Raw genomic sequence first — 18143 nt, forward strand, 5'->3', positions numbered from 1 at the left:
TTGGATAGCTTCTATCAGTCATATGATTGCCAAGTTCAGTAAATAACCAGTGAAAGTACCAATGCAAACAATGTTGGCTAGTTAGTTGAGCAGCAACATTTGGTAAATGAACAGTGGCCATAATAATTATTTCTGGAGTGGGAGACAGACAAATACATCACTGTTATCTTAATATACTGCAAAGTTAAGGAACCCTTAGATGTGGTAAGTGAGAAGAAAAGGTAAAAACATAATTATATCCAGGAGGGAAGACTTTGGCCGCCCCATGTTTTATTTCACACATCCCATGAGGCCACCTACTATAAACAATGGTAAAAGGATCATATCAGTTTTTGGCCCATGTAAAAATTTTCATGGAAATATCTTTGAAGTCTGAAATAAATGATGATTCCATTGCGTGGCCGTATTCATCCCCCAGTCTGTTTATTTTTCCACTGTATTGAAGCAGTAAATTGTTCATTATTGTTCACTGAATAAAGCCCTGCAACCAAATTAAATGTCTCTTAATCTCAATATGTGTTGTGCTGAAATATCTGTATTTACTGAAGGGATTTTGACCACTGATTTGTGCATGTAGAATGATGCAGAGGTGGGGTGGGAGTGTTCTTTCCCCTGAAAATTAACATGAATACTGCCGTAAGCAAGATTAATATTCATTTTATTTGTTTACTTTTTTGTAGGATTAAAAATGTGTTTCCATTGCCATGTGTCTTTTGAAAGCCCTAGAGGTAGCTGTCAGTTGGAGTGCAACTTGGAGTGTGCACAAAATGTTGTGCGGCTCTGCTGATAAAGGAAATGTGGTCCAACTTCTAGTAAGACAGTGTAAATATTGACAAATTTGATTAAATTACAGAGAAAGGGTAAGGAAAAAACAACTTTCTCATTGGTACTGTCAGAACAACTGATAAGAAAGCATTTTCCATTCTGTTTTTGTTTTCCATAGGATTATGCTGAAAAGGAAAATACGATAGCCAAGGCACTGGAAGACCTTAAAGCCAACTTCTATTGTGAACTGTGTGACAAACAGTACTACAAACATCAAGAATTTGACAATCACATCAACTCTTATGACCATGCTCATAAACAGGTAAGTATGGCACATGTATTTTTCTGACAGTCAATAAGATGTAAAAGTAAAGAGCTGTTTTGAAGATGGTCTCATGGCTGAGTCTTAGATGAGAAATTTATGGAGATTTGAATATAATCTGATAAGTCTGTCCATCAAAATATACAAATATCATAATAAAAATGCAGAAGGAACATCCAGGTCAACCTGAAATCTATAAACTGTAGATTGGCATAATAGTAAATATAGTGGTCTTCTGTCTTTCTACCTGCTTTAGTGATCAGTCATCTGGCTTGGTAACCATTCATTGGTTAAACATCTGCCACCCAATTATGAATTGGATCACAAGTTGTGGATTGGGTGCTGTTATGTTGGTGACTACTAAGGAAAAGGCATTTTCTGTTATCATGAAATTTACATTCCTATGGCTGAAGCCTTCATTGTTAGGGTATTACTGTATGTTAGAAACCAGGCAAAAAGCTTCCCTGTTCTCTTGCATTTTCATAGCATCTGATCTGCCTTTTACATTTTTTCTTCTTTTATGGCATGCTCTTTTACTGGCTCTTGGAATGATTTAGTTATCTTCTGGCATTTTTTGTTTATTTAATTTTTTCTTTACAATCCTATAGTATGCTTCAGCCGGAAGCTCAAGACAAAATTGTATTATGCTAAGGACCCTGGAATGGATCCCTTATGTGATATACAGGCCTGCTATATTGAAACTTGGAAGGCAAATTATAAAATGAACAAACCAATGCAATATATTTCTCTATTATGAGATTACAAATGCTTTTGACACATCAAATGATGTATTCAAATATACAATTCAATAAATAAAAGCTACCAATCACTATTCCATATTGAATCACTGATTTCCCTACTGCTAATGCATCAAACAGCTTCAAATATGTCTTTAAATCTTAGCCCCACCAATTAAAATTTGCCTTGATTAAAACCAGGCTGCCAACCAATTAATCAACAGAAGCATTAATGGATTAATTTGCTGATTACAGCATATAGGCTAGCATATGACTGATTGAGGCCTTACTGCCTTCTTGTTTTCATTTCTTATCCATTGCATCATAAATAAGTTTGAATGCCTTGGATGTACTTGCCTGTGATTTCGACAGATGTTTCCCGTTTGTTCCTAAATATGTAGAGCATGAGACGGGAACCCTATACATTCAGAATGTAATTTTAACTCAAAGATGTGCTAGTTGTTGGGAGTGAGAGTTAAGGGTGAGCCAGGAGAAACATTTTGTCTTTTAGTTGATATCAGATATCTACCTACAGACAAATTCATCTTCAGAAGTGTTAGCTGGCTACAATCCATTACCAAAGGAGTCAACAAAAGGTGGTGGGGAGAGAAACATGGATCAAGAAAGGACTCATGTTATGCTAAATCCAAATTTACTCTACTCTGGAAACACAGAGAGAATGTTAACACTCATGACCTCATCAGACAGAGCTTTTTTCAGTGGCATACAGCAGTTCAGTGATAGTTTAGCCATGGAGCCCACCAGCTCCCATCCCACAATGTAATACTACTTCCAGTGGAGACCTATATCAGAGTTGTCGTATGCCACCAAGGTGGCAACACAGGAGGCTTCCATTGTTGCACTAGCAACAATGGATGGAGGGGAAGCTGAGGGGCTGACGCTTCTCCCTGTGGGGTGGTGTTATTGGTGAGTCGAGAGATATGGGGTGTGGGCCAATGGGTTCCCCACACCCTCGACAGGCACCACCGGATTCGCCATTATCCGTGGCAATTTTGGGGACTCTATGATAAGGTTGAAAGTTACACAAGAGCAAGGAGTTACTGTTGTTGTTGCCGCCATTATTATTTTTACCTACCTATCCCTGTGGACTGAGGTGAAAATCAACAACTGAAATCATAGACTCATTATATGTAGTAAAATTCATAAATAATCCTTTGAGCAAAAATGAAACAATGTTTTGAATGGAGCATAGAAGAGGGAAAAAGTTACAGAGGAGAAAAATAAAACAAGCACTAATTTTGTTGGAGGTATCAATAAATGTAAGTTTATTTTATCAATAATGTACACTTCTGTTCCTGTAAGTGGTTGTGTATGCAGGGCCTAGTGCACTGCTTTGCCCAGGGGCCTATGTTGCTATTAAGACAACCCTGATGGGACCATCCTGTTTTTCTATTGCCTTTCATTTTGTGAAATGTTCTTATATTTTTCAAAGAAGGAGAGAGTCGTTCAAAGTAACTTCTAGCACTCTTAGACATAGAACCTCATCACATGGGGAAAAATCCTTGTTGTAGAATACTTCACCCATGCAGCTGGCATGGAGCCCACACATGATGCACATGATGCTGGCAGGGCTCTGTGCCTGCTGTGTCAGTGAAGTGGTCTCGTAGAGGAAATCTGAACATGGAAGACTACCCATGTTCAGATGGAAAATAATGGGGACAGTGTGGGAACATGTGGGAAAGTACGCTTTCCGGAATGTGATGGGCAGGCGAGTGTGCAGATGATGTGGGCCACTGGGAGACAGACATGCCCCACTGCCCTATGGATCCCCCTGATGTCACCCATATCAAAGATCTCCATGTGATGAGGTCCTAAAAGGAATTTGAATTTAGCACAACCTCATGTAATCTAGTGTGGACACAGCTGCCCTTGGCCATTTTTATTAGTTCAGATTATTTTCTTACCTGGAAAAAAAAACAGTTAAAACAATAGGACAAACCTCTGATAGGTATTGCTTATACACTTGTAAAGTAAAAGACACTGAACAGTGAAGGCATTCTGTTTCTACTTATTCTGGTCTGTTTGTATGCCAGCTTAATTTTAGATCCAGTCTTTATGTGAACTTGATGGCTGTAGCAGTAGGAACAACATCAGAGGTTATTTAGAGGACCAACAATATAATTTAGTCTAGCTGACACTCACTGGACATTCCTAGTTGTATGGTTATGTGTTGTCTTAGTGAAGAGTTCAGTGCTTTGTCTTATAGCTGAAAATTGTTGATGGTCAAAAGTGTCATAAAATAGTTTGCAGGGCATGTCCAGGCAGCTGGTGTAAATTCCCAAATTCAGCAATGTTCACAGTTTGATAGGTCACAAATTGTGCAGACTTGACTTATTTCATGGTGGCTTTTCTTAATCACAAAACTAAATTGGCTTAATTGTGTGCTTCCTTTCCTCCTCACCCCTATTGCTATTAAAGCCACTAGAAAGTTGGGCAAGCAGTTATTTTTTCTACTGATGTCATCTGAAATACTGGATATTCAGCACCTTTGTAAAAGTAGGACACTTTTGTAGCTTCCTAAGTTTTGTGCCATGGGAATCTGCCACTGTGACAGTTTTGCAATTGCTTTTTCAGATTTTTGCCAAGTCTCAAAGGGACAATAGCCTTCTTGTATTTGTTTGCCTGCCTACCTGCCTGTCTTAATTCCTTCTTTCTCATCATGTCTCAATATAAATTACACTCTGAGATATATTTAATGAACTCACCTATCAGTAAGTCTGAAATCTCTAGGTAACTTTTTTGCGGGGAGGGAGAGGACAGTATTATTTTAGCCATGATTTTATTGTGTTTTGTAATCAGATGAAGACTCACTTTTATTTTCAGACTTCTTTGAATCTGTTCCAAATGTACAATCATTTTATCTAAGATATATGCTGGGTAAGTTCACAGCACATAGCCTGCTGTAATTTTTGAAATTTAGCTCTATTTTTCCTTGCTGCAGTGCAAAGACACTAGCAATGAAAACACCTCTAACATCATCTAATAATGATAGGGCTATAATTTCCTAATAATGAGGGAAAGTACTGAGGATTAATTGCTTTGCTGATACAGGGAGGGGAAATTTCAGCATAAAACATATTGCGGGCTTTTTCCCCTCCTAATTTTTCTGAAGTTACTTTCTGGAGTCCATTGGGTTTAGGCTCTTGTGCAAGTCCTTTTTTTTAAGGAATGGAATAGGTTTTGAACCATTTTCAAAACCTATCTATTAAGTCTAGAGGGGCCAGGCTGTGGCGCAGGCTGGCAAGCAGCCTGCTGCAATAAATCACTCTGACCATGAGGTCATGAGTTTGAGGCCAGCCCATTTAAAAAAAATAAAAAATAGCCCCTGCTCGTTGCTGACCTAGCAACCCGAAAGATAGTTGCATCTATCAAGTAGGAAATAAGGTACCACTTATAAAGTGGGGAGGCAAATGTAACTAATTTATGACGTTGGAATGAGGAAGTGCCATCACAGTGGATGATGAAGCAGCTGCTCCCCCCTGTGGCCAGAATCGAACATCCCCTCAGGAGAAGGTTAAATTGCCTCTGTGTCTGTCTCTGTCTAGGTTCTATGTGTATATGGGCATTGAATGTTTGCCCTATATGTATATAATGTGATCCGCCCTGAGTCCCCTTCGGGGTGAGAAGGGCAGAATATAAATAGTGTAAATAAATAAATAAATACATACATACATAATAGAGCTTGAAAGAACTAGTCAGAAACTGGCTCCAAACTGGTGGAGAAGGAAGATGGCTTGATGGAAGCACATGCTGTATCGGTGCCTTGGGTTGCTACCTTGTGTTGTATTATGGATGTTGCAGGAAGCACAGGATGGGTGGAAAGAGAGCATGTTTTGCATCATGGGTAAGCTGAAATGGGGAAATATATACAACTGATATATTGCATGCGTATGTGTGCACGGGAGGAATGAAACACTTTTTGTATGATTGGATTGTAAAAAGTTACTATAACTTCTCAAACTCTTATTCCATCAGCCAATATTTTCATAGTCCATTTCATCCCATCCCCACAAATGCTGGAGCCTTAGAATAAGTTATCTAGTGTTCCCAACAATTAAATTGCCAAATTAAAACCAGCAAAATGTCCTTTTAATTAACTATCCAATCTTTCTTTTCTCTCTTTGTTTAAGTGATATGATTCCCTACCCTTCTTGTGACTGTTCCTTGTGACTCTTCAGATCTTTTGTTATCTGTTTTCTCCTGTTCAGACCTGGTTAAGGAGCAGAGACAGCTCTCATTGTCTTGGTGGATTACCTACACAGGGAATTCGACAGGGGAGGTGTGTCCCTGTTGGTTCTGCTGGACCTATAATCAACTATAGTATTCTTCTGAGTCACCTTGAGATCGAAGTTACTGTTCTTTTCTGGGGGGACACTTTCAGAAGATGATGCTGGGAGATTCATATTCAATTGACTGGGAGCACTTTTGTCTTGTCTGGATTAAGTTTCAATTTGTTTGCCTTCATTCGGTCCATGACAGCTGCCAGGCACCAGTTTACCTAAAACCTTGTTATTTAGATAGGCTTTTAAAGAAGACAGCTTTTAAGATTGTCAGGCTGCTGTGGTTTTTAGTTTGAATATGCATTTATTGATTTTAACTGCATTTTAATACCAAATATATTTAATGTTTACACATTCGTAGATTTAAATTGTACTAAAATATGTTTAATATAAGCCACTGTGAGTCTCCTTATGGAGAGAAACAGTGGGGTATAAATAACAACAAAAACAACATAGGGATAGCTTTTTTTATGGAAAGGAGTAATATTGCTGAGTGTGATCAACATACTCATGACATCCAGCCCCAAAATTCCAGATAATCTCTTCCAATAGTTTTATGTTGAAAAACATACAGTAGAGTCTCATTTATCCAACATAAACGGGCCGGCAGAACGTTGGATAAGCGAATATGTTGGATAATAAGGAGAGATTAAGGAGAAGCCTATTAAACACCAAATTAGGTTATGATTTTACAAATTAAGCACCAAAACATCATGTTAGACAACAAATCTGACAGAAAAAGTCGTTCAATACGCAGTAATGCTACATAGTAATTACTGTATTTACGAATTTCGCACCAATATATCATGATATATTGAAAACATTGACTACAAAAATGCGTTGGATAATCCAGAACGTTGGATAAGTGAGTGTTGGATAAGTGAGACTCTACTGTAGGAGAAAAGACTGAACCCTGATGGACACCACAGGATAATGGCCACAGAGTTGAACAGGAATCCTCCATCACCACCTTCGGAAAGCACTCCTCCAAGAAAGAACGGAGCCAGTGCATACCATGATATCAAAAGCCACTGACAGGTCCAGTATAACCAATAGCACTCCCTGGTCCAGTTCCCCATTTAGGACATATAAAACAATTCCATGTGGCTCAAAACTGCCAATGAAGATCAGTAGGTGATGTTTTTTAGAAAGGTTTTTCTCTACCATTGATTATTTTCTTCACTGAAGCCTATTTTGTGAGGGTATATCTAAGCAGTTTAATCTGGGGTGAACAAGAAATGGCTTTGTGGTGTGTCCACATGCTTTGCTTCATGTTAGGCAAAGTTGAGGAGTGCTCTGGAACTGGGTTGTTGTATGTTTTCCGGGCTGTATGGCCGTGTTCTAGAAGCTCTGGAACTTCCCCACACTTTGGAGTGGTTGAAACAGTTAAGACAGAGGATAGGAGAATGGCCATCTTGTTGTCCTTGTACTCTGCAGCATGGGGGGCTGGGGGATGGTACATACCTTTGTCATCCTGTGACTATTGTAGCAGCAGTCACGGAGCTCCAAAGAGCTTCCTATTGTCAATGGACACACTTTCTGATGTGGTTCAGAGTGGGAAGGAGGATTGCTCCTTTGGTCCCCCACCCTCTCCAAGTATGATCTTGCAATGATATGCAAGCATGACGAGGAATTATTTGGAGTTCTGCATCCACCACTACAGAGTGACAAGACAACAAAGTTAAAGGTGGCCACACAGTAGGGCTAAATTGGGTTCAGCCACATGGGACAGTGGGATGAAGACAGGCAGTCTAACCACACCCAGCATTAGTGAAAATTGCACTCTGGACCAGCTCTGATTTTTCCAACCTGTGTAGATGCACCCTCAGTTTCTGCAGAATTGTAGGGTTCAATGGAGCACATGTAGAAGGCCCATGTACAGAAAACTATTATAAACTGATGCTGAAACTTTTAAGTTGGACTTTCTCCAGTTTAGTGTCATCCTGATATGAAGACCAGCAACCCATGTTGGAGGTGGATGATGGCACATGTAGTCCCACACATATAAATGATAACAGATTGGTCAAAGATATTTTTACACTTTCTAGAGCAGGGGTCCCCAAACTTTTTAAACAGGGGGCCAGTTCACGGTCCCTCTGACTGTTGTAGGGCTGGATTATAGTTGAAAAAAAAACCCCCTATAAACAAATTCCTATGTACACTGCACATCTCTTATTTTGAAGTAAAAAAAAAAACCCAAATGGGAACAAATACAGCCTCAATATTAATCATAATCATAATAAAAATAATAAAGAGGGTTGGAAGATACCCCTTAGGTCATTGAGTCCAACCCTCTTCTACCTTTGTGCACCAAAAGCACAAGCAAAGCACCCCTGACAGATGGCGACCCAGCCTCAATGTTGTTAATAATGATAATAATGCATCACACAGCCCTAAACGCTTGGGAACTTGTGATTTGTGATACGAAATCCAGCATATATATCTCATTTGCTGTGTTATACTGTGTCTTTGTGTCAATAATAATAATAATAAAGAGGGTTGGAAGAGACCCCTTGGGCCACTTAGTCCAGCCCCCTTCTGCCTTTGTGCACCAAAAGCTCTAGCAAAGCACCCCTTGATAATTAATTAATTAATTATTAAATAATAATTAAAATACCATTATAAACAAGCAAAGCTCTGGAAGGCGCGCACCGGGCAAGGGAGGAAGCGGGGGCCAGATAAATGGCTTCGATGGGCCACATGTGACCCTTGTTCTAGAGCATAGTTATTAATTGTATGTAATTTCATAGGAACCTAGTTAAAGATTATCTCACTTGAATAAGGCAAAATTCAGCAAGCAATGATAGAAAAGTGATAATATCATTCATGTCTTTTGGAAGTGAGTTTAAAGTTAAGCAGTTTATACATCTTTGAACCAGTTTAAAGACTTGAAAACAGCACTATCTGTATTAATCACTGCCGATATAATTATACACAATTCCAGTCACAAAGCATAAATGTTAACACATCAAAAGAATGATATTTCTCATTACATTTTTAATTAATAAGGAATAAAATAGTTACTTCTATATGCTCAAGTTCAAATAGCGGTTCACAGCAAGTAGTATTTGCTCATTATTTCATTGAAATTATTTGGAAGGGATTTTAGAGAACTGAACCATTTTTAATGTGTGCATCTTACTCATTACATGCAAATAATAAGTAATGTATTATAATGAGAAAAATTTAGTTTCCCTACAAAAAAAATCCTTTGGATTTTTTTTAAAGTAAGGATGGAAAATATCTAGCCATTTTTAGTCTGTTTTTATGGACAGGGATGATGCCATTCATGTCGAGAAGGGACAAACTATTGCAATCGCCTTTGCTACTTTCCTTCCCACACTGTTTGAAAACTGCTGACATCCCCATTCCCTTGAGAAAGTGAGAATGCCAAAACAACAGGCACCACTGGACCATGAAGAGGGTGAAAAAACAGAAATTCCACTTACATACAACTCTGCTTATGTCTGAAAATGTGACTGGAACACTAAGTCCAAAAGGAAATGCAAGGCGATAGTGTGAGGGAGACGCTGGGCTGAAGAAAGCCCTTTTGAAATTGGCTGCACAGCAAGACATGAAACTGAAGACTGAAATACAACTGTCAAGAGGCAGGGCTGTTGCTTGCACCCAAGATGCCTGTGCTCTGTAAGGCATGATACCCCTTGGTGATAAATTAAACTATGCGGATTTACTCACTTGAAGGAGAAAGAAAGAAGATAAAGTCAATCTCAGACTCTTGTTCCATGAAATTCAAGTTCATCACAAGGGCCAAGATCCCATTTAAAGCTGGGAAAGCCAAAGCCAAAAATAAAAACAGACAAAAAACCTGCACATGTGAATATTTAAGCACTGGAAAGAGAAAATGAAGGTGACCAGCTGAGTGGTGGTGTGAGCTTTCCTTGCACAAATTGGTGGCCAAACAGGATATGTTTCTGTTTCAGTTGATAGTATTGTAACTGGAGCTGTTGTTCTACCTAGCAAATCTGTGACACAAGGAGTGCAAAAAAATTGTACCATTAATTTGTTGTATAAATTCATAAAATTATTCTAGTCAAATGAATTTTAAGGAGAAATGAAAGGTGAAAGCCCACAGGTTGTTCCTAGTATTTAGAAGAAAGACTTTTCTCCTAGGAAGAATCTTACAGGGCCTTTTTTTATTTCAAAACACTACCCGATCATCTAACATGAAAACTGCTGAAGGTCACAGAACACATAAAACTTGCATTTTAAGTTCACAGAAGATATGAACTTCTATGCTGAGTTTTGGAAAGCATGAAAAATATCAAGATCAGTAAAAACATAATAGTATATAATGCATTGTTCTATTAGACATGCCCAGAATTACAGCTTTATGTCAAATTCACTATGTATTTGTCCCCACCTTACCATTTGATAGATGAGGTAAATCCCAATCTCCCCATAATAACACAGTCTTGTGATCACACAGCTTCTAAGCCTAATTTATATAATCTGGTAATTTTTGGAAGTGGGAAAATAATGGGGTGTAGTTTTAGTTCTAGGCAAAAAACAGAATGTGAAGAAAGATATAGTACCGGGAGGGGGGAGTGACTGACATAAAGAAATACACACATTCCAGTGGCCTTTTAGAATGCCGCAAACTACAATCCCGGACAGCCCGAAAAACTCACAGCAAATGAATCCTGGACACTTTTTACCCATGATAATGGAATTATTGGGATTTACAAGACAGTAAAATCTCCCCTAATATTGGCCCACTGCAAGTTACTATTATTTTCCTGGGGCACTGGATTGCCTTAGCACATGGAAATCCTTTGAACCTCAAAAGGAAGAGGTGGAGAGAAAGAAACGAGTAAACTAAAAATGACAAAGATTGTGAAAATCTCAGAAACAAATATCAGAGCTTAATGGATGATAAAAAGTCAAATCAAGAATGATTCTCTGCAATATTGATTCTGTTTTAGTTAAGTTAAAGATGTGTTTCTTTGAGAGAGAAAGAGAAATTGAGAAGCCACTTTGTGCATAGTTCCAGGGGTGCATTACTTCCAAAGAGAAATCTTAAAAAAAGAAGAAGAGGGATTTCATCTTCCCTTACTGTTCACAGTGTTTTTATTCAAGAGGCATTTGGAGTCTCATATACAAAGGCTTTTTTGTTCCAGTTTGCTTTTGTATGATCCTACAAGGAAGGGCAAGATTGTACCTCCAACTCTTGCTTCCTTCCTGCTGACTTTTTTGAAAGCAGCTAAGTGGAATGGCAGAGAATTAACCGAGTCTGTCCATGCCAAACGGCAATAGATCATGGATAGATCAGGCCATATGTCTCCCCCCCCCCCGCACAATGATATGGTATCTTTTCCGTGACACATTATGGATCTCATCACATGAGGCTTGGGCTCCGTCCTAGGATGCTTCCAAGACAGAGCCAGGGTGCAGCCTGCTGGAGTCCATCACATGACACAGGGCTGCTTCTAGTGGGGCTCTGTCCTGGAAGTGTCCTAGGACAGAGCCTTGAGAACATGGGGCTACCTGTGTTCTCATTAGGTAAGCCAGGGACAGTGCGGGGAGAAGCCGGGTGGCAATACTTCCCCCCATGTGATGGGGAAGGCGCTGATGCAGGCAATGCGGGGCATGGGGCAACAGTTTCCCCACTGTCCTACAGATGCCCCTACTGTCTCCCGGCTTGAGGATTTCAAAGTGATGAGGTCCTTAGTTTCATATTCAGAGATAATTTCATCCGGTTGTCAAATGTTGTGAAACCACTGGTTGGAATGAAAACAAAGTTTCTCTCTCCCCATTAACAAAAGGGAAAGGAACAGAGATCAGCTACTCTGTCTTGAAAGAACCCATCTTTCATACCATGAATATAGAGCTCCCTCCCATTAAATGACTTGAATGAAATTTCTACACCCCTTCAAACTAATGAATTAAGCCAAGTATGTTGCTCAGACTGACTTTGACCTGCCAGCTGCACATGCTGCTGGAGCTGAGCAGGATGCTACACTGATTTTGCTTCACCTCTAAAATTAAAGTTCTAGTGCACTTACAAAGAGCCCATGTTTTTTTGAAGGACCTGTTATCAGCAGTGACCCTGAATGAGAGTTAACGGATCAATACTTCAAAAACAAAGAAGTCTTGGAGCTATGGTATCTAAAATAAGAGACATCCATTATACTCCTTGAAAACAGGACAAGTGGAAATAAGGAACATTCATTATGTTGCATGTGATTGGAGCCCCTAATAGGGGGCTATGACCTGCTTCATTGTCTTTTCCAGCAACTGGTAATTATGACAAGAGATCTAAACCCAGAAGGTATGCTGATGAAGTGGCTTTACTTGTACATGTAAAACTCACAATTATAATTATAGATGTATTCTTGTCAAAGAATGTCTGTGTAGGCATAAGGACATATTCTCAACACTCAACCCAAGATATGCATTCTTGGGGCTTAAATACACTAATTGCAGTGCTTTGACCTGGGGTCTACCAGAGTGTTCATGTTCCTGATTAATCAGTATGATGTTTCATGGGGTTCTTTCTTGCCTTCCACATGAGTTCAAAGCTGTGCCTTTTAGACAGAAGTGGGTGCCTTATAGTAGACTTCATTGGATGGCAAATTAAATTATCAATTTCCTCTGGCTGAACAGGGCTCAGGTTTTGGTTTACAGGAGTTGTAAACCAAAAACACTCAAATAGCCACTGTAAACTCCTCTTGTCTTGAGTGATTGTATATCTCCCCCTTAAATCAGAGATGGGTTTAGTTTGGAATAAATGTAACCCCAGATCAGTCATGTTTGTGCCAAATCCAGCAAAGTTGTTCAGATAGCTTGGAGGTTCACCTCTTTGCTGGGGTGATTCACATCTCATCTCCTCCACATTGCTACCAATTATACTTTTAGTTGATCACAGATCCTTTTTCAGCTTCTGGCTATTGCATGCACTAATGCTCTGCTAATGGGGAGCCTGCATGATCAGCAAGAAGGAATAGTGATTACAACCCTTTTTCTTGCTGGTCACATAGGTACCCTGTTTTGACATCAGCAGAGGCACCCATGATGTCCAGAACCTCAGATGGAGCTATGTGACTGGGTAGAAGTGGCGGTTAAACCATTACAAACCTATTAATATGCCTTAAAACACTATGCAACACCGCCTAACTCAGCCTGAAAACTTCTTTTCCTTAAAAAGCCTGCCTCAATAAAAAGGTTTTTGCCTGCTGCTGAAAGGACAGCAGGGAGGGGGGCATTCTTGATTCCCTGGGCAGGGAGTTTCCGAGTTCAGTGACAGCCAATGACAAGGTCCTCTCCTGTGTTTCCACCAAGTGAGCTTGCGATGATGATGAGACTTAGAGAAGGGCCTCAATTGAGGATTTTTTGTTGTTCTTGGTGTGAGTCTTCAATTAATTTTCATCTAATGATGTTCCCAAGGCGAATCTACTGTGAGATTATTTCAGCAAGATTTGTTCAGAAGAGGTTTGCCATTGCCTTCCTTCGAGAGTGAGAGAGCCCAAGGTCATCCAGCAGGTTTCATGGCTGAACGAGAATACAAACCCTGGTCTCCTGGGTTCTAATCCAATGAGGAAATGTGGCTAAGACTGCAGCATGATTCTTTGAGTTATGATTCCTCTGGAACTGGGAAGCCTGAACTTTCCACTTATACTCTGGCCCAGAAGAAATCCTGTATCGAATCTCGCAACCTCTTTTCACATAAATAATAGAATCTGACAGGGCTTCCTGCCTCTATTATCTTTTTCTTTCTTCTGTTTCTGTGTTACACCATCCGCTTGTTCTCTCCGCCTCAATTAGATCTGACTGGGCCTCCTAGGCACCTCTGCATTACAAATAATGAATAATAAATAATAATATTAATTCCAGTTCATCAATGATTAATGCAACTACATTAAAATGCCCAGCGGCTGTACAGCGGCCAGTCCTATTCATCTTTGAGCTTATGCCGGCAAACAGCTCTTTGGAAATGCGGGCCTTGTGAACACAAGCCAGCGTTGTCCACTACTGAAATCCCGCAGGACATCTTGACATGGAATGCACTCAAATGAAGGAAATCATGCTGAATGGAATCTCTGGTTCTCATTTAAACACTATTATTCACTATTAGTCATTCTCTCTGACTCATGCTTGGTGCTGCCTGAGATTGATAGCAAACCTTTATTCGGCTTCTTTTTCCAGTTCTATGCAATCATCAGAATTTGAAGGTTGGGTAATTTCCCTGTCCCTACCTTGGGGTTAGCTACACTGACAAAAGAAATTATGTTAGTAGTAGTAGCATAGGAAGTCAGGATTACATGGGCATGCAGGACCACAAATTGTTCCATTGGTGCAATTGAAGAGAGGAGCAGTTTGTAGTGGATATGTACCAAATTAAACATTTTCAATAGCTCACCTCTCTAATGCAGTCAAATAGTGGGTTTGTGTGATAATCCTAAAATAGCTAGGGCTGATGGAGATTGTAGGGTAGTTATTACCTAAAGCAGTGGTTCTCAACCTGGGATCCCCAGATGTTTTGGGCCTACAACTCCCAGAAATCCCAGCAAGTTTACCAGCTGTTAAGATTTCTGGGAGTTGAAAGCCAAAAACATCTGGGGACCCCAGGTTGAGAACCAGTGAACTAAAGCATCAATTGCCTCTCTTTGCTTTAAAGGGAACATTTTGCTTTAAAGGGAACATTCCTCAAAGAGATTTGCCCTTTCTCAGGCTAAATCAAAACCAGGAAAGAGAGTAAATTTTTGAGATTATACAGATCCATGATATGCTTATATTGTGGCTTTCTTTTGACCTGTTTTTCTGACCTTACCTAATTAACTAACATAAAACCCTGAAATTCTACATACATGGTGAAAACAACAACCTTGTCAAAAAGAGGAATGTTTCTTTCCTCTATTTTCTTCACTGAAACCAATTTAACGAGAGAATTTACTACAACATGAATTTTGTTCCAGTGAATGTGTGAATCTCAGGCTGATCTTCTAGTGTCAGGAATCAGGAATGCTGAACTCACTGAATGCATCTGGCTTGTGTGAACAGTTTACTGAATACATACAATGATGGGACAAGTATGAGGTAGAGCTGACACAGTTAAAAATAAACAGATTTGGAAAACTGGGAATTGAAAGAGGAACCACCGCAGCTACTTTTGTAACCCAAAGAAAGGTGTATAGATTTTGAAGATGGCAGTTTGAATCAATTTTATATTGTCTGCATGTGTTTTGTAGGAGAAACAGTAGAAATATAAAATAATAGCTGTCTTTGTGAGTAGGCAGTTCTGATGATGTCTGCAACGAAAACTGTGTGGTGTACCTCTGAGAAACCCATTTTATTCCCCCATTCTAAGTGCTATCACTGACAATAAAATTGCCTGAAATATGAAATAATGGCAGCGTGGTGCTTAATGTGACAGAGAGTATGAGAGACTTTGGCCTTTAGTAAGCTTTAATGGGGTGCTTTAGAAAGTAACTGTAGAGCAAGTGACACATCTATTTATTAAGCACAATTGTCCCAAAACAAATTTGCCACATTTTTCCTCTCAAGAGAACACGTTATGAGTTAGCTTAATTGTGTAGCTTTTCTCTTGTCCTGACACCTTGACAGCCCTTGTCAACTTCTAAGGACTGGGCACTTTGGAATATGGTAACCCTGCTCCAAATAGTACATTTTCTCTTCTGTGAACAAAGAAACTTCAGAATCCTTTCATACCTTCACATTTAAAAGCCTTAGGTGAAGACACACAGAGTGGGGAGTTAAGGGTTCCTTAAGGCTGGAACTCTAATGATGCCTTGGTGGATGTTTCATAAGTAATTGCAGCTGGAGGTTGGTTTTCATCAGGATCCCAGCAGGGAAGGAAATAGTAAATTTATTCCTTTTCTGTGTGTTGCAGTTCAGGTGAAAACACCCCCACACCTGTTATTTTGTTTTAAAATATGGGTTATAAAGAGGTGTTTGCTGTTACATCCAAATTGGACCATAGCAATAAGGCTTACATAGCTGAGAAAAATGGTATAAGTACCTCCCTTGAGAGTCTCTAAATTGAGAGTCACTTGTAAAAGCTTTTCTGTGTTTTGAATTTGCAAAGTTAGCTTTAATGGCCAGAATCCTGTATCTGAGATATGCATCTGTAAGATGTAGTGCAGCGCTATGGGGTAAATCCCATTCTGAAATTGCAATCTCCACTTACCGAACAGCAGTCATTAAAACAATGGAAAGCATGTTCCCTTGTCATGCAGGAGCTCCACTGGATTAGGCAGATGCAGAGCACCTACTGAAGTCCTCCTTGTACTGGAGATCACTCAAACAAGGGAGAAATGGGATGGACAGGGAGATGGGAGATATGCATTGATAGACCCTCCATCAATGGCAATGGCTGCTGCCCATTAAATAGAGATTGAGTGGTTTTTGTGGATTCTTCGGGATACATAGGGATTCTAAATACGTAATAGTCATGAGCACATAGCTCTAGATCAGGGCTTCTGAAACCTTTTCCACTTGAGACACCTTTCCATCAATAAATTTTTTCATAACTGTTTTTCACCCAAGAAATTTTTACACAAGACGTGCTGATAATGAATCAGCATTTGCAAGGCTTTCTAAACAGGCTGATTTATTTGCCTTTTTGTGAAGTACAGCTGAAGCAATTTCTGCAGAGTCCACTGTAAACACTGCATGTTGTTGCTCACAGATGTCTAGATGGCATTCAGAAACTTTTTTCTGTGGCCAGATTTTTGTGACCCCAACACTGAGCTAAGGGACCCCCATTTAGGATCAGGACCCACAGTTTAAGGAACTCATCACATTACCTACATTTTCCATACTACAACATTTCCTCAACACAGCCAGCACAGAGTTCTCTGGATCTCATCTCACCATTTACATCTACTTCTGATGGGGCTGCATGCCGGCTGCATTGAGGAAGCATGGTAGGAGGGAGAAACATGAATACAGGAGACTATCCGTATTCTGGTTAGGAATCAATGGGACAACATGGATCATGGGGACATGGAGTCGAGAGGGTGGTGTGAGCGATGTGGGGCACCAGGTGACAGATTCACCCCACTATCCCATGATTTGCCCCACTGCCCTATAGGTCACCCCCCCCCCCCCATCTTCCTCATCAAGGACCTTAATGTGATGAGGTCCTATGAAGCAACACTCTAGATTATGCATTTGTAAATGATATTTATTTAGTAAAAGGCAAAAGATTTATATGATCTGAAGAGAAACCAGAGCAAATTGTCCACATGCTCATAGATTTCAATGGCTTCTCTGTGTAGTCTGACATAGTGGTCGTTAGAGTGGTCCAGCATTTCTATGTTCTCAAATAATATGCTGTAATCCAAGTTGGTTCATCAAGTGCTCTGCTATGGCTGACTTCTCTGGTTGAGTCAGTCTGCAGTGCTATTAATGTTTCTTGATTCATTCATGATTTTGGTCCAGCTTACCTATCCAAACGTATATCCCTTTATGAGACAGTTAGAGCATTAAGATCAGCTGGGGGGGGGGGGATCCTGCTCTTGATCCCACCGCCATCGCTGATGCGGGGATGAGAGACAGGGCCTTCTAGGTGATGACCCCTCAGCTGTGGAATTCCCTCCCCAGTGAAATTAGATCAGACCCCTCCCTCCTGGTGTTTAGAAAACAACTAAAAACTTGGTTATGCAAACAAGCATTTGGTGAATGACAACAATAATGGAGCAGACAGATGACCTCAGGATCAGTGCAATGTTAAACTGTTTTATGTTTTGATAGTTTACAATTTTTAATGGTCTAATCCAGGGGTCCCCAAACTAAGGCCCGGGGGCCGGATGCGGCCCATCGAAGTCATTTATCCGGCCCCCATGGCACAAGGGCAGAAGGGGGTTGGGCTAAATAACCCAAGGGGTCTCTTCGTCTCTTACAACCATTATTATTATTATTATTATTATTATTATTATTATTATTATTATTATTATTATTATTAACATTGAGGCTGGGTGGCCATCTATCAGGGATGCTTTGCTTGTGCTTTTGGTGCACAGAGGCAGAAGGGGGTTG

General features: G+C 39.9%; 1 protein-coding gene across 2 annotated transcripts in view; it reads left to right on the forward strand.

Moving 5' to 3' along the window:
* Window positions 1-18143, forward strand: part of znf804a (zinc finger protein 804A) — a 266577-nt gene that overhangs the window by 200495 nt on the left and 47939 nt on the right. The window contains exon 2 of one of the 2 annotated variants that reach the window (XM_003223913.3): window positions 944-1087. In XM_003223913.3, the coding sequence (XP_003223961.1) occupies window positions 944-1087 (144 nt within the window). Of the gene's footprint in view, window positions 1-943; window positions 1088-18143 lie in introns of those variants that run through there. The other variant, XM_062963397.1, reaches the window with a different exon arrangement.

Source organism: Anolis carolinensis, chromosome 1 (assembly GCF_035594765.1).
Source record: "Anolis carolinensis isolate JA03-04 chromosome 1, rAnoCar3.1.pri, whole genome shotgun sequence".
NCBI classification, from domain to species: Eukaryota; Metazoa; Chordata; class Lepidosauria; order Squamata; family Dactyloidae; genus Anolis; species Anolis carolinensis.